The sequence below is a fragment of the Dicentrarchus labrax genome, unplaced genomic scaffold (genome assembly GCF_905237075.1).
Source record: "Dicentrarchus labrax unplaced genomic scaffold, dlabrax2021, whole genome shotgun sequence".
Classification (NCBI taxonomy): Eukaryota; Metazoa; Chordata; class Actinopteri; family Moronidae; genus Dicentrarchus; species Dicentrarchus labrax.
The window spans coordinates 24,994,652-25,022,508 of record NW_026136705.1 but is presented as its reverse complement, the minus strand read 5'-3'; the positions used below and the strand labels follow the sequence as shown (position 1 = coordinate 25,022,508).

General features: G+C 39.0%; 1 protein-coding gene across 1 annotated transcript in view; it reads right to left on the bottom strand.

The window, feature by feature from the left end:
- Positions 1-543: 543 nt before the first annotated feature.
- Positions 544-27,857, bottom strand: part of zgc:77151 (uncharacterized protein LOC337153 homolog) — a 38,027-nt gene continuing 10,713 nt past the window's right edge. The window contains exons 2-12 of the mRNA XM_051400908.1: positions 25,511-25,663; positions 22,190-22,297; positions 16,141-16,348; positions 15,525-15,755; positions 14,841-14,947; positions 14,329-14,476; positions 12,628-12,680; positions 10,423-10,520; positions 10,143-10,323; positions 9,464-9,667; positions 544-8,475 (exon numbers count right to left, since the gene is read on the bottom strand). Of these exons, the coding sequence (XP_051256868.1) occupies positions 7,234-8,475; positions 9,464-9,667; positions 10,143-10,323; positions 10,423-10,520; positions 12,628-12,680; positions 14,329-14,476; positions 14,841-14,947; positions 15,525-15,755; positions 16,141-16,348; positions 22,190-22,297; positions 25,511-25,663 (2,733 nt within the window). The 3' untranslated portion in view covers positions 544-7,233. The remainder of the gene's footprint in view (positions 8,476-9,463; positions 9,668-10,142; positions 10,324-10,422; positions 10,521-12,627; positions 12,681-14,328; positions 14,477-14,840; positions 14,948-15,524; positions 15,756-16,140; positions 16,349-22,189; positions 22,298-25,510; positions 25,664-27,857) is intronic.

The window sequence follows — 27,857 nt, the reverse complement described above, 5'->3', positions numbered from 1 at the left end:
CTACAATTTTAATCTCTTAATATTACAGTTAAATCATAAACGTTTATTTTGAAATTACTACTTTATTCTCAATATTTTTATCTAATTTTTTAAAACCAAAATTGCAAATTGTCGCATAAAATTACTTCTCATATTATGACTTTGCTACAAATAAGACTCAGCTTTATTCTTCTTTGATATTAAGCTTCTTAAAGCCTTTTTTCATAGATGTTTAAATACAACATTAGTCTCATAATTTATTCATAAAATTAAATTTATTTTATCTCGTATTATGATTTCACTTATAAAACTATATTACAAAGTAAAATTGGTACTTTCTTTTGAAAATCATGACTCTTCAACTTAAACAACTTATTTCTTCTCAAAATAATTACACAATATTGACTTAATTCTGAAAATCTACATTTTGCCCCCTCACAGTGGCCCTAATACCAATACTCATGAGTACACATCACACAAATTACAGTACGTTTATTAATAAAAGAGTAAAAGGGCAGCTATAAACCCAACTCATTCAGAAAGGATAGAAACAAGACAGTGAGGTTTTATTAACAGATTACTTTTATTATAAATATACAGTGTTAAAATGGAATGGTACCTGACACTGCCAACCGTTTATAGAAACAAAAAAGACAAAAAAACAAATGGGACTGGAGTTTGTGCTGCAGATCTGCAGTCATCAAATCACACAAATGCAACACGAAAAAAAAAGAAAAATTCCCCATTCAAGTCAAACACCTTCGGCGGCCATTTTAGGTGCACGGGCGCAGGCGACTGATTTATACTGGGAAGTGTTCGTTCTCCTCAAAAAGGTTTCAGCACAGTTTGTAAAAGAAAAGAACACTTCTTGTTTTACAGTTGATCGGGTTCTTTGTTTCAAGGAGGAACAACAACAACAACAACAAAAAAAGGACAAAAACATGAGAGGAAATGGTGTCAAGTGATTAAAAAATGAGATCACAGGAAGATGTGACTGAGACATTCATTGGTACTTTACAGTTTATAAAAAAGGTGCCACATGCAGCATCTTTAACATCAATAGAAAATCACATGATGGAAAAGTCTGGTTGTCATGGACTGCAACTTCTTCCTCACTGCACTTTTTTCTGCTGGTGTTTCTCCAAAGACAGACTACATTTCCCATAAACCCTCCCGCTGCCTCTACTCCTCACTCCCAGGAAAGGATTAATATGTTGTTTGAGGTCACTGGAAACCAGATTTTGAGGTTTGAAGTTTGAAGATTTACGACCAGGAACTACAGATGTTAAACTTAACTGTTTGATAGAGCGGTAAATACCAGAAATAAACCTTGTGATATTTGTACAACTGAAACCACGTTGTTACTTAATCGATTAATCAAATAACTGATAGAAAGTTAATCAACAACAATTTCCATTCCATTTTTTTTTTTTACACAAAAATGCTGAAAATCCACTGGTTCCAGGTTTTCAAATTCAGAAATTTACTGGATTTCTACGACAATATGTTAAATTAACGGGAATATTTTTGGACTTTGCATTATTGGCCAAACAAAACAAGACATTTGAACATTGAACTTAAAATATTTGGTCATTTTATTACGCAGAAAGTGTGTGGAAATCTGCCCGGTTCCCTTTAAGGCGCTAAACTGAATATCTTTAATCTGTATATATTTTTTCTTGATTAAAACAATTAATCCTTTAGTCTATATAATGTAAAAATTGTCGTAGTTCACAGTCCGGTTTTCTGACAAAGCGGTACTCTCCCTCCACTGTCTGCTGGAACAACAGCGCCCCCTTCCTGTAACGGCTCCAAATCCAAACAAAAGTGTCTCAATGTGTTCAATCCGGAGAAGAAGCTGCAGTCTTTTAATGCTTTACACATGTTTAAAATGTCCCATGTCGCACCTTTTTTTAAAATTTGATCATTTATCTTCATGAATGTTGCTCACTGGATGAATCACATCACTGAGCGCTCTGATGGCCACTAGGTGTTCCTGTTGTCAAGTCCTTGTAGGTCCAGTTTGCTCCGACGGCGCCGTGGAGCCGAAGGAGCGTCCTGCAGTTGCTTTAACAAGATAATCTCCTCTTGTGTAATCAGACAGCCTGCAGAGGCTTTTAAAACACAATTTTTAAAATAACAAAAATTGCATGACAACAAGAGCTGTTGTTCAAGTCAATGGCATGAAGGTTAATGAGCAAATTTAACTTTCATTTGCTTACAAATATCAACTCCAATTTTCACTTTTTAAGTATCAGGCACTTAATTTTTAAGTACTTTACATTAATGAGCAGTGCCGTTCAAGACTAATGCTGAAGTAGTGTGCAAAACACTGGATATAACAAATCTGTTTGAACATGCATAACAAAATGTAAACATTTAAATCTTCAACTTTATCAAAGGAGAAAAAAAAAAAAAAGAAATTATACCTAAAAGAAACCTTTACAAACTAAAGCTTAAATAACCAAAGAAGGAAGAACAAAAACAAAAAAAAACTATTTAACTCTCATACTGCTTTAACATGCTGCTCAACTCTAAACTAGAAGATGTCCCCCTCCCCTTTGAATGACAGCAGGCGTTCAGCCCTCAGTGGCATGTTGTCATTAACATAAAAATTAACATGCAGGAAAAAAACAAAACATTAAAACTAAGGCAAAAATGTTCAGGAGAGTCAGACTGAGATAAAACTGGTCCAGTGGAGCTGTGGTTTGACTGGGAAGCTCCCAGTAGGTGAGTGTTAAAGGCCGTGTACGCCTGAGACGAACTAGTTTGTGCGCAGTGTTGTCTGAAGGCAAAAGTGTTTGTATGCACAGCCACACCAGAAAGGGTGAAAATCCTGGAAGTTCACGGTGTTGCACTCGATTGTTCGCACATTAAAGTGACAAAAGTAATTATGTAGAGAATAAAACGGAAGTTCAGCCCCCCCGTCTACTGTCGGAGGCAGCTCTACTGATCTATTAGAACTGCACAATGCTGACAATATGCCCCCAGTGGCTGTTCGAGGTATTGTAACATCAAAAAAAATTATTCTCCCCATTGACCTCCATTATAAAAGAGACCTCTGTAAAACTGTTCACAGGATACTTACAACTGCAGAACAAGGCATCTTTTTAATTCATTAAGATTCTATATTTGTAAAAACATTCTCAGAGTCTAGAAAAGCTATTTTTATTTTGAGAGGTAAGACGCACTACTGAGCCTGTGCGGTGGACTGCACAAGGAGGAAGTAAACCATGAACCATGGAAACTTTTTTTTTTGGTCCGATGCACTCGCCGAGCAAGTTTCATTTAACTGACTGGTTGCCATTTTCCAGTCCAGATTCCAGTTCTATGGACATGTATTATTAGTATTTATAGTACATGCACACATTGAATTTTCATTTTACGTACATTTAACGGACAATAAAATAATCTGAATAAAACTGACAGCACAACTGTGTCTGACATCGGTTCTATTTGTACAGTGATCGGTGGTCTGGTCTGTGGAGGTGTGAAAGCAGCTTCTGCTTCTGTCACTTTTCTTACGAGCAACTGAGTGCGACACCATGAAGGTCTTAAAGCAGAGATTGCCTGAAAGTGCCCGCCGCCATTTATATTTGTATGTAAAAACGAGTATGTGTTCGTTCCTCGTGACTCTTCAGAACAGCTTTACACACTTTAGTCTTTAGCCGCCGTCATACAAACTCTTTCCTCTGAAGCTTACAGAGGCCTTTACTGCTCGAGTTTGATACAGACTCAAACAACTCACCTTAATAAATAAAAGGTTTACAGGCATGATGAAGCAGAGTGAGACACAAAATATACATTTGTTGTAAGATTATCAGACATGTTGTGAGATATATAATCAAATCTTACTGCACTGATGAAAATATGACTCTGTTTTCAAGAAATAGTCACAAAGAGGAAGAAGTATTTGACCGTCTTCTCCTCGTTACCGCTCATTTCAGACGTTACCGTTAAGAGAGACAGGAGCAGTAAAATAAATGACTTCTAATATCCTGAAATACAAATGACAACTCTGATTCAAACATGATTTATAAATGTTCTAGAAAGATTGCGGAGGTTTGAGTCTGGTGGTTTCTGGTGGAGAACGTGTGCTTTGGTGAATCTGCCCAGCTATGATCTACTGAGTATACATTTCTCTACTCATGCATTCATTCACAAACAATTCATATCTGTCTCACGTGAAGCCAACAGTCGGGAAAAAACTGCAAATATTTTCATAACAAGTCATAGTATCTTTTAATTTAGTCCTTTAAAATATTTTCTTAAAACTCTCTGGACCAATAAATCTGCTGGGAGTAAAATGTTTTCACTAAGCTCTTTGAGGCTGAAGTCAAGATTTAATGACTTGCTGAGATGAAAAGAATTTGCAGCTTTATCAATAATAAAAAAAAAACAACAACAACAACAACAATATGGCAATAGCTACAAAACTAAGAACAAACAGCACCAGTTAATTTCGGTGTCGTAGTTGATTCCACTACTGTAAGATAACAATACGTTGGCAAATATAAATATGGAAAAAAAACAAAAAAAAACAACAAATGAAGCAAATGGTACAGTAGGTGTGCAAATCTGAACCAACGTCTGTGGCAGAAAAACAAACAGAGACGAGTCGAAGGAAAAGGCTGCGATTAAAGGGATACCTTGACATTTGAATTTTTTCCCCAGCTACACAAGGTTTTTGTTTTTTTTGTCACAATATGGAGTCAGTGGTTTTTGTGTTGGCACTTGAGATGAGAGAGTCTGGGTGGAGCGGTGGATTGGTTTACGTGGGAGAAACGTTCTTTGGTGAAGCAGAGTGAGTGTCACCTGGCATTAAACGTACGATCTGTATCTGGACATCTTATCTGGATCAAACTCGCATAACAGTCAGAAAACAATCAGATCTCAGCCAGGTGTTAAAGACATCTGTACAGTTCGGCCACATTCTTAAAGCGATACTTCCACATTTTTTTTGGAGGGGGGGAAAGTGTCAAGCTGAGGAGATACCACTCGAGTGTCTGTACGCTATAATGAAGCTGCTGCCGGGAGCTGGCTTAGCACAAAAGACTAGAAAGCTAGCCTGTCTCTGTACAAAAGGTAAAAGAAATCCACCTACCGCCACCTTTAAAGCTCACAAACAGCACAATCTCTAGTTTTTCATGGGGTGGTACCAGACTACTCCTTGGCTGGGACCAGCAAATAGTCTGGTACATAACCCACCAACACTTCACAACTTTACACTTCGGTTTAACTATTAAACAAACAAGTTATAAAGTGTTAAATAATGAGCTGTAGAGGTGTTGGTAGGTAGGTTTTACCTTTGCACAGATCCAGGTAAGCCGTTTCTCTTTTTCCAGTCTTTGTGCCAAGTTAACTGTCTGCTAGCTGCTTCATATTTACTGTACACTTAACTATTCGTGTAAGAAATACAAATCGAAAGGTCAACAGTCTCGTCCCGTCTTACAGCTACAGATGAGCCCTTCTTCTGCAAAGGAAAAATAAGTAGAGCCCATAAACTTCCCTTCACCTGAGACTAGTCTGCCATCTGCCTGCCAACTGTGCACCTAATCTGAGATCCAATCACAATGAAGTCTGAACGGAGATAAGAAGAGCGCTTATTTACACAAAGTAAGTGCAAATGTATCCAGATACAGATTCAAGGTTTAAGGATTATTCTGGAGATATTCTCTATTTTTCTTGTGGTCAAATCCCATTAAAAGACCAAAACTAACAATGAATGTATCCTACTGAGAGCCACAGACAGGACGTGAGAGAGTATGGAGAGTAACACAGTGTTTGTTTTGGTCTCTTCATGGGAAAAATATAGAATAACACCAGCCTGGTCCTTTAATGCCAAGTGGGAATGGGGTCAAAGTGTGTCTGTCTGTGTTTATGGACCAGCATCCAACCCTGCCGTCTACCCAAATGCATGCTGGGATAGGCTCCACCCCTGTGAAACAGATAAAGCAGGTGGGAATAATAGAAAAGAAAGAAAACCTGAGGTAGTCTGAATGTTTGGGCTACATGTTCATGTATGATCTCTACACACAATTCTTCCTCCTGCACTCATGTGATTTCTTACTGTTTGAACAACCTGAACAGTAGCAGTGATGAAGGCGAGACAACGGCGCCGAGGCGTGGCCAGAAGCAGACAGCAGGGCTGGGTATCGAACAAAATGTGGCAGCGATATCTATTCAGATCTGTACTTTACATATTCTCGGATCAGAAATCTTGATTTCAGCCTACGTTTGAACCGTTTTAGCTGCTTATATTAAGACATTTAGAAATTTGAGGACTTTGGCTTCTTCAGTCCAAAGTCGCATGTTTTATATTCCTCAAACAGAAGCTCAGACGGAGAAAGGCAAAGATACTCGGCCTGACTGAGGAGTCAAGGAAAACTAAACAGGTCCAACATCAAGGTATCTCTTTAACTGAATGTATTTGAAGCCGGCGATGAAACAGATCGCAGGCCATTTAAGGCACATGTGTGTAAGAAAAGTTTATATAATTTCAGCTAACGAGCAGGACTATAGAAATGCTTCACTTAACGAGCTATAATGTGAAGACTGAGGAGCTCTTCACTCAGAGCTCCAGATAACATCTAGACACTTTATCAGAAAATAACTATCTCTCTACAGAAGTAGAGTACAATTTAATAATGAACCTAGCAAACTACAGTACACTCTAGACGCTAATTAATGATGGCTTGATGCATAGCATCACCCATAGATAGATGATTTTTATTTTAAGTAATATGGATCTTATTCAATATTTCACTGTAACATTGAATAGTGGAGTTAATAGTGTTATGGAGGGTTATGGCAGTGTTTGTTAAAGAGTCACAGTCTCACTCCTCTGTTTCTTTTTTTACCGTAAAGAGACAGAAATCAACAGAGATAGGAAGAGAAACTGATTTGTGATTGTCATGAGTCTCTGTGTCGTCATTCCTCTGCAGTTCAATCAACGACGTGATCAAAAACCAGAAGAAAAAAAAACAGGAAATACCAACAGGAGACAAAAATAATGGGAAACAAAGAGAAGTTGTGAGTTCAAATGTTCTCAAAAGATGAAGAAAAGAAAACATCCCTGCTCCGCGTATTCAGGCTTTAACCTGAGCCGATTTAACTACTGAATAATCCGGCGTCCAAAACCATCACCAAGCCCAAGTGGATATATAATTTTCCAGATTCCAAAAGCGACCAAACCCCCAAATAATCAGACAGTTTTCTGATCACAAAATGCTAATACGAACAGAGGGAATAATGCTAAAAACAGTGCGTGTCAGTGTTTGAGGGCCCGGCTCTCTTCAGCTCTGCTGGGCCAGGACCAGAGAGGTGGGGGGGGTCTTTCTCCTCCTGCTCTGACTTCTGTAGTTTGTTGCTCCTCTCAGTTTCACATCGCTCTATTTCACACACCTCCTCCTCCTCTTTTACTTCTTTCTTTACCGCCACTCCTCCCTCTGCTTTCTCTGTCTCGGTCCTCTGGGGTTCAGCCTTAGATCCCGGAGGAAGAAATTTCCCAAATCTCGTCCCGTTCAGATCCTCCTCGAATTTCACCTGGAACGGTGGTAGCCCGAGCAGGAAGGCCCTGATCCTGCTGGGGGAGCTCAGGTCTGCGGGTTCCTCCTGGTTCTTAGTCACATCTTGCTCTCCTCCCCCACCTGCACTCCCTCCAGAGATGGATCGGTCACCCGGGTTGAAGTCCTCCGCCTGCTCTGTGGAGCCGGCTCTGGGTCTCTTGGATGGCGGTTGATCTGTGTTTCCATTGATTGTTGCCGGACTCGGCTCTGGTCCCTCTGTGCTGGGTCTCTTAGCTGTGAAGCGTTTACTGAGGTTGAGAGGCAGCGCCTGCTCTGGGGGAGGGGTGATGGGAGAGCAGGGGGGCTTGGTGCTCAGGTCCTGGGACAGAGCCTCAGACAGTCGGCGGGTGAAGGTCTGGAACTGAGACGAGCCCAGACGAGTCCTCATCAGCTGGCACACCTGAACGCTGCAGTCCAGGTTCAAAGGCAGGACCCGGAGAGGGGGCAGAGGAGGCCGGTTCCTGGCGTCCCGACTGCCTCCTCTCTGGGCTGCCTCGTCCACGTTACACCCCGAGCAGCGGTTGTGCTGCTGGTTGAGCGGGTGGGGCTGAGGCTGAAGCTGGTCCCCGCTGGGATGAGGCGTATCCGGGCTCCCGCTTTTGGGCTGGAGGGTGTAGATGGTTGGATGGTGCTGGGTTGAGTCTTGAGGCGTCACGGCCGGGCTCTCCGGGCCTCTCTGGAGGCTAATGCAGCTCCGGAAGACATCCAGGGGGCACACACCTTTGATGGGGCTGAAGCCCCCCAGAGATCCTCCAACAAAGTGACGAGGCAGAGTGGAAAGGATCACACCTTGAGTAGGAGCCATAGGCTCCCCTCTGTCCGGCTTCAGCTCCTTTGGTTTGGGCTGGAAGGGGAGGAAGGGGGCAGACATGGGGGAGAGGTCAGGGGTGAGGGGCATGTTGACGGGAAGGATAGCTGGCTGGGCGGGCTGCAGGGATGGAGGAGAGAAGAAGAAAACGGAGGTCATGGATAGTGACGATGTTTATTCTGTATTTCTCTTATTGCCAACAAATCTAAACCAAACACTGTGTTAGTCCTTCTCTCAGTACTTTCTGACTTTCTAATGAAGATTTAAATCTTGTAAAACCTTTCACAAATATATTTATTTATTTAAAAAAAGGTTCAATAATATCCTTAAAAAGATGGACACTGTAGTTCTTTTAACTTATGAAAAAGATTTGCAGTTTGTCCATTAGAGAAAGACTGTTCAGCTTTCATTGTCAGTTATTAAAAATCTATAGTCATAATCAAATTGCCTGAAACTTCCATTCCTTCTGTAAGTGCTTTTAGTCAGTCGTTCTCAGCTGATCACAAAACTAATTAACAATTGTACTTCCTGTCAATACTCTCAATGTGTCAATGTAATACAGCTTCTTTCTGGAAAATTCTTAAGAACACTCACTCAATCTCACTAAAATTGCAGATAAAATGTGAAACTGGTCCGATCAAAAACAAACTTAATATTGCAGAAACCTCTAAATCATTGTTTTCTCTCTGCTGGACACTTCATTTGTTGAATGCACATTCCTCTCCTGCAGGGGGAGCCTTACCTGCTCTGTTCTCTCTGGCTAAACTAAACAAAGGTTCTACAGTTATAAGAGTGGTATTGATCTGCTGTGAGTACACCAGGTCTGTTTACATCAGTGACTGATCGAAGACTTATTTTAAAAATCAATGTCTGCTCCTACTAAACATCCTGTGAATCCACCATCTATGACAGACTACAGCAGCTGAAAGCATATTTTTACAGTGACAAATCATATCTATGTTGTAGTTCTGTAGACTACATAGTCTACAGAAGCTAAAAATCCCTTGCTTTATTATTTTGAGGCTATATTACGGTGAGTATTTGATATTTGGATGGATGAAGATGGATTTTGTAAATCCCTGCAGTACAGTAGAGTCTGAGCTGTTACCCTGTGTGCACTGCTGGCTGCTGGTCCACCTCCACCTCTGGCTGGAAGCAGAGGACTCTGCTGCTGAGACTCAGCTGCTGCTTTGGCTTTAGCCTGCTGCTGAGCCAGCAGCTTCGCCTGAGCGATCAGCGTGGCCTTGTTGCGTGTACCCGGCGGCCGGCCTCTGCCTCTCTTCACCACCATGGTGCCGTTTGCATTCACAATCTGCCCAGAGAGAGGAAGATCAGTGGTCATTTCTGATGTCTGTGCTGGGTTTGTTAATGTCTTTTGGAGCTGCTGTTGCACTTTTATTGTATTCTGTACATTATTGCTGTATACATTATACACAATGTAAAGCACCATGAGTTTACCGGATTTATTTTGTATTCTAGAGTCATAGTAGTACAGAGTTGTAAAAACCAGCTATTACTGGATTGTTTTGACTTGTAGGTGATCCCATTGGATCCATATTAACTTACCACGGTCAAAATATGCCTTTTTGTTATTTATCATTACTCTTAAAGTTAGGAAATAAAAAATGTAAAGGTACAACTAAAGAAAAGGAACTGGGGGTAATTACGTGTGAATGTGTAGTTAAGAGTAGTCTGTCACAGCAGGACACAGAATATAGTAAAAAACTTTAAAAATCAGCTCATTTGTTTCAAGACAAATCCTTTTTTTTAAGTTTTCTGTCACTTACAGTGCGAGAAGGAGAAGCAGGGGTTGCAATCTTCTTCTCCTTGGCTTTGGGTCCTGGTTTTCTGCCTCTTGGAAGTGGTTTCCTTCCTCTTATCCCTCTGGGTTTGGGAGGCATGGGGGATTCTGGGATTTTGAATTCTGCTCCTCCTGCTCTAAGGTGCTCTTCATAAGGAAGCATCAGCCTGAGACAAACACAAAGTTACAGGAAGCTTAGTTCATCTTCTTTCATGTTACTTTTAGCCTGAATAGGCATTTATATTCAGTTAGTGTTTCTGTCTGACCTCTCGTAGTGTCTCCTGGTGCAGGTAGCAGCACTGGTGCTGCCAGGGCATCCTCCCAGCTCGTTATAAACAACTTTCCAGAGACGGTCCACTGTCACCTGTGACACAAACACAAAGTTGAAGATGATCAAGTTTGAAATCCTGCAGAAAAGAAACAATATTTTCCAGATCTCCATGGTGGAGAGGAGGATCTTATGTCTTATCTGAAGTTGCTTGAATGTCCTCCTAAATCCACATTCTTCACATATGTTCTATAATAATCATATATCAGAAATGTTGTCATTAAAATTTGTATATAATGTGATAATTTTGTTGGTTTGTTCTGTTCATCTGTGGCATCTATTGCATATCTTAATGTACATCTATTGCATATCTAAATGTACATCTATTGCATGTCTGTCCGTCCAGTGGCTCTTCCTGAGGTTTCTTCCAGTTTATGTTCAGATTGTAAAGGCCCTTGAGGAAAATTGTGATTTGTAATTTTGGGCTACATAAGAAAAAATGTACTTGACTTAGCCTGAGGTCAGAGCAAGTCGGGTATAAGTTGGACACGTATCTAACCAGCATGCATTGTGCATCACCCGCCAATAATAGATTCTGTGCGTGCCTGCCTCATCTCGAACGAGTCTATTTACTACTCAGCTCCACATTGGGAGCGAGGATCTCTTACAGCAAAGTTTAAAAATCCCCCAATGTCAATCACTCTCAACGGCTCGGGCATCAATGCTATATTAAACACCTTCAAAAACACGTCCAAAAGCGTGAAAAAAGACCATTAATCTAAAGTCTAATAAACTAATCTGTATTTAGGAAAATAACAGCTTCCTTGTCTGTAGTACGATTGCTGATTGCAACGTCCTCAACTCATCTTCCAGTTCCAAGCATGTAGGAGGAGGAGGTGGCTGCGAAACCTGATTATACACTAATGAAAACATACCTATTAATAACTTATTCCATTTCTGCCTATAGATCCTCCTAAATGTTACAGACTAGACCTTTATGTAGTAGAGTGTGTTGGCTGTGAGTGTGTGTGACAGGAAGGAAGGGTGGTTGTTAGTATGAGTCTACAGTGACAGGGGGGAGTAAAGACTACTGACGCTGACAAACAGTCAAACTTCCAAGGAGAGGTAGGAGAGGGAAAGCAGGTTTGTGGCTAATGCGCTGACAGCAATCCACAGTTTAAAGTTGTTTTTTTGTCATCACCCTCCAATTATCTCATTGCATCACTGCTGCTTATATTATTTCACTGCACAGTTCTATAGGCTACGTGGGTTCTGTTCAAATTAATTCTAATGAGATGCGCGTTCGCTGAAATTCATTTGAACTTGATTCTGTTTTATTTTTAAGCTGAGTGGAGTGGTGTCAGTGGTTGTGTGTATGTGTGTGTGTGTGTGTGTGTGTGTGTGTGTGTGGTGTGTGTGTGTGGCAGGACTGAAACAATTACATACATTACACAATGTGTCATTAGGGGTGTAGAACTATGTTGTATAATACAGTATTGTTCAGTACAAGGCTCAGTTCAGTACAGCGGCTGAAATGAACGACTGAACGGGCCTTTTGTTGTGAACAGTGCAGCACTGAGCTGAAACTGAACCGCCTGTTTCTGTCTGTCTGTATTCATTTATTGTAAAGCTGCTTTTGCTGTGTGTTTATTTACTGTAAGCTGCTGTGAAATGACTGATTGTTTCAGGCTCCACGGTTTTATTTTGAAGAGACAAATATATTAGTTTATAATGCTGAATGTTACAGTTATTTAAAAATTCACTGCATCAGGTTCACTTAAGTCATTCATTTCATAAATAGTCATCATTGTTAATTGTAACAATTCAATTTCATTTTTCAAATCCTTAATACAAATAAACCGCTAGCCTGGCTCTGTCCAATGGTAACCCAATCCACCTATCAGAACTTCTGAAGAATAATAATTCACATGTGTAATGACATTTGTTAAAACTAAACAAAAAATCTAAGTTTAAAAATGACACCAAACAAGGGCAGGCTAGCCGGTTCCTCCTGTTGTCTTTAAGCTAAGCTTGTGACAGTTAAATATTTTGCATACAGACGAGAGTGGTTTCAATCATCTCATGCAACTCTCTGCAAGAAAACCAATACACATATTTCCCAAAATGTCAAACTATTCCTTTAAATAAAGGTTAAACAAGCTGAAGTAACCGAAGTAACTTAAAGTGACTCGAAGTGACTCACCTTTTTGTAGCCCCCGAGCCGTCTGACCACAGAGTACATGAGGAAGAGGTCAACTGAGGACAGAGAGGACAGACCTGTTACAACCCAGCGGCCCAATGCGGCAAGTGGAAATATGAAACACGGAGCCAATTAAAGTGCAAAACGGGATGTAATTCTGAAATAAAACGCTCACTTGACAAACAAATATGCTCTGATAAAAGCAATCTGCAAAAGACTTCAAATGTGCATGATGACTTTATTCTCTCCTGCTCATCCACATGAAACAAACCCTCCTTTGTTTTTTATATTTGCAGCTCTACAAAGTGGGTTCAACTGCTGATTTAATTATGATTATGATTTGAATGATCCTCGGAGGCAAACAGAGCAGAACTACAACTCGCATCATGATTTCAGCTGCCAAACATCCACGTCTCCAACCTTCTGGCAGCTCCTCCTTTAAAGACTATTATTCATCTCCTCAAACCAAGATCCATTCATTAGATGTAATACTTTATATTGTTATATGTAAGTTGAGCTGCTAACTCAATAATAGAAGAATATGCTTAAAATGTAATCAAATAACTAAAAGAGACCATAAAATATTTTAGTTAAGATTGTAATTTGACCCAGCCCTAGTTACGTAAAGCCTAAATTTACCTAATACGTAAAGCCCCTATAATTGATATCTTTATGTGATAACGTGAGGGGTGTTGGTGATGAACCTACAGAGGATTATCGCCTGAATCTTCAGCTCCCCTCAGCTTTATAGTGTTTTAGCTAGTCCTTTATCTGTTTGCTCCACCACTGTACTGTTTCCGAGATGCTAGTGATTCCACCAGAAGCACCACGGCGTGTTTCAGAAGTGTCCCTGAAGCGGCTCTTCGCTCTACTATGCTGAAAATGTGCAGCTGGTCTATTTTTGATGGAAGCAGCACAGAGCAGACTGCTTTGGCATGAAGACCGACATAGAAACTTTTCAAAATAAAACACACTGTACAGACCCCTGATCGTAAAAACAAATTTAACTAGCCTAATAAAAGCCTGGTAGAAGCACATAAATTAAGGAATTATTAAATCAACAAATCTGAGCAAGTTACCATAATCTGCTGAGCAAAACGCTTCTGAAATGTTCCTGGTGGGTCATGAAGCCACAGGCAGGATGGACCAAAACTGCTGCCACCCAAGAGGCCAAAAATCTCACTGCACATTTAAATAAACATTTTCTGCAGTAAACTGAACAAACACAGACACAAGCGTGATCATGAAACCAGTCGAACAGGAGTTTTGAACTGCAGCCAGCTGTATCCTGACAGAGAGCTACTTTAAACTGCTGCTGTTTCTAGCTGTGATCTGTGATGTTTTAGACTTAATCATTTTATTTTGATAATTTTTTATATTTTGATATAAATTGAGTGTTATCTGTTCTAGGTTGTCGGTCTGTATTTGACTGATATTACTGCCTCTTTTGGCCTCTTGAAAAACTTTTTATCTCAGTGGTGCAATTCTGGTTAAATAAAGGTAAAAAGAAAAGTCTTCTGAAGGGTCGGAGAAAGCGGATGGCAGGTCTGATTAAGCCAAAAGCAGAGAGCATGATGGGAAGGAATAGAACCTGTGACCTTCTTTCATTTCTCAAATGTCAAGAGCATTCTTGTTTGATTCACCTTTGAAAGGGACAAAAAGAGAGACAGAAAGAAATAAAGAGAGAAAATCATTAAGACTTACTCTTCTTGAAGCCAAGGTTGGGGACTTTGTGGATGGGTGAGCCTTGACGGTCCATGAAGGCAAAGAGCTGATCCAGGAACAGTTGCTCTTCAGGGTGAGGGAGCCAGCTGCCCTCACAGCCGACCTCCACACTGCCCATCACGTTCTCCTGAGAGGGACACATCCAGTATTAAAACAGGAACACACAGAACATATGTATCATTGAACTGCCCTGCACTGAAAGGATAAATCAAATTAAGTTTTTTCATGTGCTTGTTATTTCTGAGGCCAAAATGTCTCGGTCAGCAGACGTCCTGAAGACGAGTCTGCTTCTAAACCAGTGCAGAGTTGAGCCCAGTTCAGTTCAGTTAAAGGTTTCAGAGGGACGAACTCTGTTAGACATCCAGGAAGAGATTTTACCCTCCACTTTCAAAAGAGACACCTCAAAATAACTGTTTAATAATGAGAGACAACTCTAAAAATGAGACAACCCTGAACAACATAGACGTGAATACTTAATATAACGAACAAACCTTCATCCTCTCAATCCAGGACTCTGATTGGCTGGAGGTCGGGGAGTCTTTGTCGTCTCGGCCTCTCCTCTTGCGAGGTCGCCCTCGAAGACTGAGAGACGGACATCCTGCAGAAATGAAAACACAAATAACGTACATAAAGATTCAAAGAATGCAGGACTGAAACATTTAATGATACATTTAATTAGATTTTCTGGAATGTAATCTTTAGATTTGAACAAAATTTTTTTGTTAGACATCTACGATACAAATAAATGCTTAAAGCAGCATTTTACTGACTCTCTTTCAGCAACTACACACTACAATACATTAATTTCACAGCAGTTAAATGTAACCTAGAAGCCTGTAACCTTTCAAACAAATTCAGCCCAGTTTTACCTTTGATGTCTTTTAATCTGCAAAGTGCTGATTACAGCTTTTACAGTATTTTTTTTTGCTTTAATCATCCCTAAATAAGGTTGTGTTAAAACAAACGACCACAAACTAATTGACACAAAAACTTGGGAACATGTGGCGTTAATCCAGTATCAGAGTACTGTGCTTGTGCAACAACAAACATACTAAACACGTTTAAAAAAAGTTTTTTATTATTATCATCAAGTATCTGCCACAATAATCCAGTATGGTTCATGCTCTGGTACGTCCCCCTGCAGTACAGTGGACAGGTTTCACTGAAGCACTCACTGAACTGCCAGGAGAAGCTGGCACTGCTCTCCAGCGTCGGGTGGCTGAAGGTGTCCCTGCAGTACATCAGCCGGGTGTTGGGCAGCGCTTTGACGGCCCCCAGGGCCAGCAGATGTGGGTCCTGCAGCACCGGCCCCCTCGCTCCATCCTGGATGCGTCTCTGCAGAGAGCGAAAGCGGCAATACTGCGGGTAGCTGAGCACTTTGATGCCCTGATGCTCCACCAGGTCGTCTGAGAAGAAAAGACATGAGACACGTAAACCAAAGATCCCTCTGTGGTGAAAAAGATCATCCGTCGGAGTACTCGTCCAGTGATGTGTACAGGCTCTGCAGCTGGGGAAAATTAGATTTCGGAGGCTGAAAGGACTTAATCCCTCCTTTTTGGGGTATGCTTTTATTGTGAAGCACATGCAGAAAGGAGCCTAACTCCGAATACATGATTGGAAAAACAGAAATTATTTAAATATTGATTCATTCTGTACTTCATTCAACAACTGTTAGGGGAACAAACTGACAATCTCGTACCATACAGAAGTGTATAGATTCCAATTCCCTACTTGATAGCGTCTAAAAATCACTTTGTGGGTGTTTAATAAGTGTATTTGAGTGTTTCTTACTCTCAGTTTTGTCTTTGAGCGGCTCGCTGCTCTTGTTGGACGTGTTACCGCTGTTACCATCGCTGCTCTGTAGAGGCTTGTGGAGACCGTTGATCCCACAGGGTGGCAGTTTCAGGCTGCTGCTCCAACCTGCTGGCTGTGCACATGACCACTGCACCAGGTCCTCAACCCGCACCACCATCTTCCTGGACACCGCGACAACCTCATCCTAAGCACACAAAGAGGTTCGTTCCACAATTAGACAAAAAAAAAGAATGAAAAAGAATTTCCCCAATTCGGGGATTAATAAAGTATATATCTATCTCTGTCATTAAGTGATTCCCTGGAGGAGAGATTTTACAAAATGATTATCTAGAGTGAGGTATATTACAAAACAACTACAAATAAGTATATTAAAAAGGTAGATAATGGCTGACAATGTTTGGTAGATTAAGACTCCAGACCATGTAACCAACTAAATGAATACTTTTATATGTTCAGGTTGATTTTTTATTAAAATCTTCCCTAACATTGTCACTTTACTGTCCAGCCTCCATAATGTAGATGAGAGAAGACAGGAGTTGATATGAATTGGCGCTATACAAATAAAATTGAATTAAATTGAATTGAATATGAGTCAGAGTAATAAGTTAAACCTCGGCAAGTGGTGTAGAAAGAAATTTTTGCCATGCGTTTTGCTTTTCAGAATACACAGACTGCCAACTCCTGCAAACACAACTCAGGGCTGAACAAATGTCATATTTCGCACATTTTTCAGGCAAAAAAAAAAAATAAAAATCAAACATCAGCTCAGCGAGCGTGTTTACATCACATATACAGAGCGTTTTTCCCGGCAGTGAGGTCAATTTGTTTAGCCTGATGACATAATGTAGGTGCTAGTCACAAACCACAGTGACAGCCTACAGCCATTTACAGCTCACTGTTTCTGTTACTACTCCTCTCTGTTGTATTTAAAACTGATCAAATAGCAGACAGGATGTCTATATCTGGTTCATAAGACCTGGTTTTATTGAAGAATAGCACCACTAATGAAACTCTGCTAACTTACAACAACTTACTATAACTTCTTCATAGTTTGACAGAGGAAAAACTTTTAATATGAAGCAGAAACAGCAGAAAAGGTTCAGTTTGCCTCAGCAGTGACTGAACACAGCTCAAATATGGCGAGTGATCAGTGATCAGTAAACTGTAAAATATATGTGAAAGTACAAAGAGGAACACAGGAGGGAAACTGATCTCCAAAACACAGGAACAGACTTTTAGAAACAGAACTTCACTCTCCATATGCTGAAGACACAACTGGAGGGAAGCTGGCCTTCATTGGTAAAGTTTATCTTAGTAAAATATTTGTCAGCACATTTTGTCCAGAACACCGTTTGTGAAACAGATTGTTATTACATCTCTGACAAAGCATGAGGAAGGAGAACAGGCCAGAAAACAATGACTGTAGCTCTACAGGTTTTGGCTTGTGAGCAAATAAAAGAAGACGACGATTGACACACACATGAGAGAAGTGGTTCTATGCCAGGCAGAAGACGTTTACAGGTTGAACAAACCATAAACTTAAAATTTAATGTAACTTCTGAGCAGATTTTAAAGCTGTATTTTTATGATTTTTGTCCTTTTATCCACTGTATATAACTCTGCTCCCCCCTCCATGCTCCACCAGCTCAACTATCACCTGGTAATTTATATTCAAGAGCACACCTACACATGCTTGACACACAAGTCTTGACATTTACATGAGAATACAAAAAGCTTTTGCAGTACAGATAGGCAGAACCTGCTCATATAAGGTTTTATTAGAAAAGGTTCACAGTTTCATTCAGGTCTCCGTCTGGCTGAAAACTTTCCCAAACTCTGAATCCAACCTCCCACCATTAAGGAAAGTTATTTAATGTTTATATTATTAAGCCCTTGGTTGTTTATCTGAACTATTGAGGATTTGCTTTTCAACATTTCACAGTCTAAATTTGAATTATTGAAAAAATATGATTTCATAATATCTCATCTGTACTTTATACAGACTTTATACTGTCTATATCTCCATATTTTTAATTTAGTTATAGACAATCTAAGATTAAACCAGACAGCAGCATATTAGGTAGTGAAATTACCTCCACCTCAAGCAAATACCACAATAAAGCACAGCTTATAGAATGAATACACCAGTATTTATAATGATCCAATAATATAACACGAACAGGGGCTATTCTGCATGATGAGGGTTTTCCTTTTTAATACACATTAAGTACATTTTGTAACTTCTACTTCGAAAGGCAGGACTTTTACTTGTATTCTTAAAGTGTTGCATTGCTGCTGTTGTTGTTTGAACACTTCTTGCACTGCATGTGATGCAACATTTAAAAGTGAAAGAGGAACTTTATGAGAAATAGCCTGAAGAGAAATCTACGGACTGAAATAGTTTCATGCATCAGTTAATAATTGTATAGTTGCAATACACAGGTTCTCTTTTTTGATGGGTCTTTCTAAATATTGTCACCTTAACCCGAGCTCAAGGATAAACCAAAAGAAGATATTTACTAAAAAGGATTTGAGCCCCTTCTTTAGGAGCGGGAGAAGAGACTCTTATTTCCAGGTTGTCACGTAAGGACGCGAGAGGTGTTCAACTACACCACTAGATGCCACTAAATCCTACAGACTGATCCTTTAAGGTATTCCTGTTTGTCGGTGCTAAGTACATGAGGAGGGAATCGCCGCAGACTGGCCACTGCAGTAAAGGAAACAGCAGTCTGACATTTAAACGAGAAAAGCGGGTGTATAATCTGTTTTATCAGACACGTGCAGAGGGAGAGAATCGCCAGGTCGCAACACGTCAGGCAATAAAAACACTTTGGTGAGAGAGTGAGACTAAGTAGAAACTGCACTTTCTGCACTTGCAATTAAAAACACACTAATCTAACTTACTAAACTAACTAATTTCACTTCACTTTTAATGGCTACTAGCAGCTGCAGTCCAGTGTGATATGAATGAAGCCAATTAAAAACCCTTTAGGCCTGTTATGGTATTTCATCTGTTTACAGTAAGAATCCAGTGACTTTTCTAAACACATTCAGCCTCTAATCAATGTTCATCTCTCTAACTAATAGTTCCTCATATACAAGCTTCATATTGTGGGTTGAAGACAAGCTAAGATTAGATTAATTAATTAATTTGTCATAAAAGTTCAGCAGTAGAAAACACTCTTTTGCAGAACACTACTTTTCGTATATGTCACAACAGCTCTGCATCACATCCTATTAACTGACACTTAATGCAAACCAGATGAGCTTCATTTACATCTGTAGTCTTAGTAAATGTTCTACTAAATTGAAAAATTGCAGTGACGCAGAATTCTGTGCCGCTGACAGTAATTCCCACCAGGCTCAGTAAATGCTGCCCCGACTCTTAAAAGTTGTATGTGTTGCTCCTTTGAGTTTCCCTGAATACAAACAGTTAACACGTGGGTACAATGTGACAAGCTGAGCCACTGTTTGCACGGTTTAAAGTGGAGCGCTGCGGCTGATGACTCCTCCCATTCCAGTTTGTCAGCTGTGATCTTGTTCAGTCCTCAGGGCAAAAACAATAGAGCCCAGCCCCCCCCACCAAAAGAAAACAACCTCCACCACCTCTGGGCAGCAGCCAGGTGGGAACTCCTCACATTCCTGCTCCTACAGCAGCAAGGTGAGAGTTGATTAACACAGCAAAGGAGTTTTTACACAAAGTGGTTCTGTAGGAGTCATGAATAAACAGTTTTAGATTTTTTAAGCGTTACCCAAGCTCTTAAAATTTGCTGAATTTTCTGCCTCCTGTCACAGTAAATCCTTAGATAAATGGTAGAGTCCAATATCGGTATTAGGTGCCGATACTGACCTAATTAACATATCGGACTGATAGACGTACAGGCGGACCTTGCGACATGTCCTTAGATATTTTAGTCTTGAAACATAAAAAAGTAAGACAAAAACTTGTAATGTGTGTAGAGCAAACATTCAGGGGGTGGAAGTTGTGCTAAATCATACAATACTAAACTTATCTGCCCTATCTGGTAATGAAAAGTAACAGAAAACACAACGATTCCTACATTTAGGCGATTATACACAAACGAAAACCGAGGTATATTTTCATTTTATATTCCATTTCTGCCAATAGATCCTCCTAAATGTTAAACACCGAACCTTTAATTAAGCTTTTGCAAAAGCGTATGTGTCTGTATCGGTAGAGATCCAAATTCAGGTATTGGAATCGGATCGGAAATGAAAATTCTTGGCTTAAATATCCATTTTTTATAGATGTGAGATGAGAAGAATCTTGTCAACAAATTAAAACTGGCTTCACACTTTAACAAACTGATTTTGTTTTCTTTGAGCAGAGGAAATAAGCGATAACACTGATAACAGCACTCTCGATAAAGCAAACAAAGCGTGTGTGACTTGGGTTATTTACACATGAGGCTGGCATGTTGAGGGAATAGTTTGACATTTGGGAAATACTTTCTTACCAAGAGTAAGATGAGAGGATTGATACCGCTCTCATATCTATTAACTAAATATAAAGCTACAGCCGGCAGCCACTTAGCTTAGCATAAAGTCAGGAAATGGGGGAAACTGCTAGCCTGGCTCTGTCCAAAGATAACAAAATCCACGTACCAGCACCTCTACAGCTTACTGATTAACATGGGACATCTCCATTGTTTAATCCGTACAAAAATCAGTCTTACAAATCGCTGTTGATAAATTCATGCATGTTAAAAGTATGTTAAAACTGATCCTACAGATCTTTAAAGATAAAAAACGTTGGTTTTTTAACGCTTGAGACAAATAAGACAGCTTTTTAAAAAACAAACTCTTCATATAAAAGTAACTCATTCCTTTGAAAACAACTTTCAGAAGGCTCAATTTTCCAGCAGGAAATTTTAAACCTCAATATAGAGACTTCAACAGTGGAATATCAAGTTCAAAATGTGGAAAATTCAGTTTCAGACAAGTCATAGGATTTACATTTGGGTAAAACATTAGTCTCATTTCCCAAAGGGGGATTTTCATGTGAAGGCTGAGCTGCAGCCTGCATGTGAACTGTGTTAATCAAAAACACTCAGCAGCAGCAGACGCATCCACATTTGATCTTTTCTTCCTTCATGCAAAATCACTGTTCATTTGTCATTTATTTAAAGTAATTTAACTGATTAAATTCTTTTATGATTAAGCTGATCATTAAATTATGTTTTTTTTTGTTCTTGAGGGGTCATTAATAAGACATTTTAACACGAGGATAAAAAGACCAAAAGGTCACTACTTGATGAAGAGACTTTGACTGAAGGTTAACCTGTTTAAGTTCTTGGCCGAACATGTTTGGATAAAAAAAGGAGGCAGCGTTCCGGTGACGAGGTTATTAATAGATGGTGTTTAAGCAGATTATATTAGGGAGACGTTCACTCCCATTACAGCTCGACAGGAATTACAGAGGGACTGGTTTTATTCCAAGCCTCATATTATAGTCGATGGTATTTTTGTTTACTTATCTGTATTATACATCTGTTTTTAGTGGTGGAAGTACATTTACTGAGTACATTCAATTAACTACTGTACTTATAGTGCAGTTTTAAGGTTCTACTACACAAAATTTTTGAAGTACAGATTGTACTTTTTCCTTAATTACCTTTTTTTAGATTAATAATAAAACATCTAATCAACAAATCAATTCTAATGTATTATTATAATTTAAGACTCTGAGCCCTGGCAGCTGAGTGTAGGTCACCAGTATGTCATATCCTGTGATGGATATGACCTTATATAGAAGTTTTTGTGTTTTTGTGACGTAGTTCATGGGAAATGGTAACAGATGCCATATTTAATTTAAATTAAACTAAAATAAATCATATTGAAGAGTGTTTAATAAAAAATAAACAGTGTACTACAATAATATTTGTATAAATACATGGAAGAATAAAAAAATGACTTAAATATCATCCCATGTAAAGATAAACATCTCATTGGCATTTCATGTCTAAAAGAAGAGCCAGTCTTCCACGTGTGACCTTTGACCCACCTCTCCGTGCTCCCTGGTCCGGCCCTTTGGCGTGTCCTCTGGCAGGAAGTACAGCCTGGTACTGGCCAGCAGATGGTGCCGTGTCTGGTCCTCCCACAGTAAGGTCACCTGCACATGAAGAAGAATACAATGTGTTTGTTTTTTTAAAACACAGATGCCTTGTAACCTTGTAAACAGCTGCATCACAAATGTACTGACAATCCATGTCTGGAGTCAAACAGCTTTTTTTTTGTGATTTTAACATTTATTCAACTGAAAAAAAATCATATGTGTACTGAAACTTCCTGCAACCAAACCAGTTACACTGACAGATTACAACATTTGCCATGTTAGGACTTGTTAAAAGATACAAGACTTTCATACAACAACAACATAAAAAAGAAAACTTTGTATTGAAAATAATGAAAAAGCCCCCTCAGAAGATTACAGAACCTGTTGTGTAAGAGCAACGGTGAAGAAACAGGAAACAACAGGAGAGACAAACAAGCAAACAGGAAACTACTCCTGATAAAGGCAGATTCAGTCTGAACAGACTGATGGGCCGAGACTTACAGACAATATTATGCGAGTGAGAACTGAACTGAAGTGGACCAGACTGTGCAGGTTTGGAGGTCGGACGTGATTCTTGGCTGAATCACATCGAGATAATTTCAGCATCACTGCTGCTCAGCTGCTCGTCTTTATTTGGTTTTATTTATTCACCCAGAAGACGTTTGACTGAGTGCACAGACTGAAACACCTTCATCACCTTCAGTCCGACTGGGCACCTCCTTCAGTAGATAGACCAGATTCTACTGCTGGAGGTTTACTGGATTTTCCAATCAGTTCCAATTCAGATTTGTGCAAATATTAAAATATGCTCTTTTGTGGAGCAGAGACATAAACACAAAAACTGAAGGATACAGAAAGATTTTTTGAACATTTTAGTATCTAAAGTCATTAAACAAGCCTTTTTAGGGTAAAATATTATTTAAAAAAGTGTGATTTTGTGAGATTAAATATTTGAAATTACCGGTACAATCATATTTTACTGTCTGATTGCACTAAATGAAAATAATTGAACAGTTGGGATCCACAGGTGATAATGTTTTTACCACACATTTCCCAACCTTTTCTGGCTTGTAAGCTTTTTAAAAAAAAAAAAGCAATCATCAGATATTTTTGGGGTTCACTCAGGTTTTCTGGTATCACAAAGCTGGTTCACTGTTAACCGGGTTAGATCACCATTGTTTCCTATGCTACACGGCTAAGGATCAGATAAACATCGACCAAAAGCACTGACCACTGATCAATCACATCACTGGAAATTTATGATTTGAATCATTATTCCTACAGGATCCTGACCAGGTTAAGAATACTGACTTTACAATAAGGTAACAAGTAATAAAGTAATAGATATTCTTATTTTTTTAGGTCAGTAGAATCAACTTTGTTGTTCCTGTGCTTTCCATTTCCTCTCTGGTCTTAAAACAGAGCTTACAGCTGAATTTTAATTAGGCACATTTCAGTAATGTAAGAAACTTTATTTTGAATTCTGCTTCCTGTATTATGAAATCTAACTGTGCAGAAGCATTGAATGACAGGACGTTAAGTCGTGACTTTAATTTTGTTCCCATTTGCTCTCATGCTGTATGTAAAAGTTTTTTTTTTAATACTGCAAGTAATAAACTAGCTTACTAGTTTATTAAAATGGGATTTTGTTCATAAAGGATGAAGGCATACCGCCTACACAGGCCATGCATTTAATCTCTCTGCATGTTTAACTTTGTGCTTCATATTTAAAGTGAAACAGAAATGCTTCAAGATTTATCATTTTGAGTTTTACACAGTGATCCGGGGGCTTCTTCAGACATGAAACCAGGATGCAAAATATCTGTCAGACGAACATAAAGGCCTGCATGTCTGAGAGGAATCCACATCTTGTTGTTTGTTTCTGCCTGGCCCTTGTGTCAATTGATTATTACTGATTTATTTACTTTGGGAGAAGATGCACTTGGTGGATGTTCAGTTTAAATTAGTTTCTTTGACCAATTTAAAATGTTGGTATTAACTCATCGTTTCTCTCTTTCCAGGGTTTGTATTTTGAACAAATACATTGACCCAAAAACACTGATTTCACATCCTTCATTTCAATCAGTCACTGTCAATACAATGCTATCAGCCTAAATACAATGCAATCTCATTAACACTTTGTCAGCTTGCGACCTAAATTCACTAAATTTAGCCTTGCCGTGGGATGTAGACTCAGTAAAACATACTATTAGTCTTCTATAGCTCATGTGAGCAGGAGTGTGACCTATTTAGGGTTTTGATGTGCCGTTGTTCAGTTTGTAGATTTAGTTCGGGTTGGTCATAGTCAACAGTTAAAAGGGGCAATCCAACAAAATCAGCTGACAGCTAATTTCTGAGAGAAAAAAACGACTTACATTATACCGTATTATATTTTATTTTCAATACTAAAATAAGCTGCTATTATGTTAATAGGGTATGCTGTTTTATAGCATTATTTTCTATATATTATATTTCTACCATATTTCTAGATTAATACAGAGTACAAACAAACACTAAGTACTACTGCTGTTACAGTACGTTATATTACTCTTACATGTTACATGTACTTCACTATTAGTTTAAATACTGGGTACTGTGTGTATGTGTACAGCTTGCCTTGTAATTTTGAGTTTACTTGTACCGTTTCTATATTTATTTCTATTCTAATTATTAATTTTTTATTTATTTATCTGTACTTATTTCTGTCCTTGTGCTGCTGCAACACTAGAATTTCCCGCCTGAGGTTCGAAAAGGGATTATCCTCTTATAAAGTTGATATGGCTATGTATTAGCAACAGTTATCTATTTACACAACAAGCAGATCTGAAGCAACATGATCAACCTGATGAACTTAAGTCCATATTCACTCTATTTTATCTCTGTTTTTGATCTCCACCAACACCTGAGGGAAATATCTGGCTCTTTAGCTGCTAAATGCTCCACTATGTTCACCAGCTAGTCCGCAGCTGTGTCTGTCGGCTGTTTGCCGCTGAGCAGGTAGTGTACAGCATGTTTTAGAGCTTTTTTTTGGCTGCATCAGAAAACAACAATGAGAGCAGTTTGCATGAATCAAAAGTGACAGGTAAAAAAATAAACAAAATAACGAGCTGAAATAAGCTATAAAACTCTTCAGGAAAGTGTATGTAATACTTGTCTGAGGGATTCATCAATATTAAGAACCCCATTCACATAACATGTAGTCATGTGAGCTGTTGTTATTCAGGAAAGTCTGATTATAGCAGCTTTAATATAACAGAGCAGTTATCTCACCTCTGCGATGCACACAGGATCCTGCGGTCCACAGCGGATGAAGTAAAAATCCCCGAGCCTCCACACCTGGGCGGGCCCGTCGGGTTGAGCTCTGCTGCTCACCGACTTATAGAAGGCATAGCTGCCTCGCTGGCAGGAGGGAGCACCCAACCACTGACAGAAAGACAAGAGGGAGACAAGAGTTAATGGTCCCTGTGTGGCTCAACAGACATGTTCACTGCTCACATTTGGCATTCGATAAGATCTCTGGATCAATAATGGACCAGAATTTTACTCCCATAAACCTCTTTTGGAGACAAAAATAACATCTATGGTACAGCAGAGATTACACCTTAAAAATTGTAAAGATACATTAGAATATAGAGTTGGATGGATAGATGTAGTTGTAGTTTTTTTGTATTGTATATCATCACTTCATTTTGTTACAATTACAAAGGACTAAAGGTTAGCATGGCACGCTAGGATTTTAGTGTAACACTCTAGACACTTAACATTATTCTATATTTGCATTATTCTTGAGCCTGACAGGAACATTTTGTGACAAATGTTCGAGATATGCTTTCATTAAGTGTTGGACAAATGGAAAGTTTGGCCTGTTGGTGGCGTAGATTAACAGTAAGAGAATCACCAAAGTATCTGGGATTTCTCCTTTGAGAACTATAAACATCTGGACCACATTTCATGGAGATCAATCAAATGTTGAGATATTTAATTCTAAACCAAAGTGTCAGACTGACACAACAACAAAACTGAACGACCAGTTTTAAAAAGCACATTTTCAATGTTTTAGAATTTGGCCTTTTCTACAATTTCATGCATTTAAAAAGGGAAAATACTGCAGATGAAAACTATCAAATTAAAATTTTAATGCAACAGTTTCTGTCCTATATTTTCTAGGGCGTGTTTGAGCCATAAATTCTGCAGAATCCACTGCTGGCATCAACACCTCTGACAATAAAGTTGCACCATTTTGCAGTGAGGCAGAATTTTGAGATGTATAAACAGCACTCTAGAGTAGGATATTGTAATATATTAAACAACTTGGAGAGGAAATGTTAAAAATTAACTCCTCAGACTGTTTAGCAAGGCAGAGGCATATCTGCAGGCCCTGATAGTGACTCCAAATATGTTCAGATATCACTGGAGCTGAAGAGATGCAGCTTTTTACTCCACATGTAGCAATGTTACAAAATGTCTACCAGTGTTACAGCCAATGACTAAAAAACAAAAAGCCTGAAAACTAAAGACATGTTTAAACCCATATGATCTTAATCATCTGCATGTGTCACAATTATTCTTCAGGTAACCTATTTAATTTCCAAAGAAAGAAATAACAGCTGACTTTGCAAAACAGCAGCTAACTTCCTGTTATCATTTGACTATAACACAGTGGCCACACTTCCTATTAAACTGACTTTAAACCCCTTTGCACCCTTGGGTGTTCAATAAATAAAAATAAAAAACACACATCAAAAGTTAGAGCGTCAATTAATAGAAACAATTCTGCTGTTCAACTTTTACTTTCACAAAGCTGCACAGTATGAAGGCCACATGATCCTCACATCATAAAACCATCACCTGTAGTTAATCATTCAGTATCTGCAAGAGGATCCAACTTGTAAATTATTATATTATTCAATTCTTTACCCTGTTTTTCTTTGACAAGAACTACTAATTACTTTAACTTCCACTATGTGATCCCACATGACATTTTTCAGGACGGAGTTTGATAAAAAAGTGAAGTGACCATGCATCTCTGCACTCTGTTTAAATGTTTAAGTATCCTGTACGTCGTAAACAAAAGGTCAAATATTAAATTGCTGAAGTACGCTGGGTAATGTGCATGTTATGACAGAAAGTCATGTGACCTTTATTCTCAGGCCAGATCTCATCAGAGGGTCCCTGCAGTCACGTTTTCACTTCCTGACAAGTTACACTTTCATTTCTTCCAATTATTGACTATAGAGATGTAGTTTTTATGCACACGTCAACTTCATTCAAAACACATTAGGTAAATATTATCACCAGATTAATGTATAGGTTCTAAATGAGATCTTTGCTCTTGCTTCTATCTATCTATCCATCTATCTATCCCTCCATCCATCCAGTCTTTTCCCTGTAAATCCAGGCATTCTTCAGTGAGTTTACCCTGTTTAAATAAAGGTTTCAATTATTAATGTACGCTGCAGCAAATTTCCACCCAATGACACAGACCTATCACTTCCTGAAAGTCAAAGTAAAAGCTGTAACCCCTCCTCGGTTGTGGAAGGCTTTTACTTTGAAACGACTACAGGAAGTCTGCAGTAAAAGAACAAAAACAACTGTTTACTGCTTCTCCTGCTCTGCA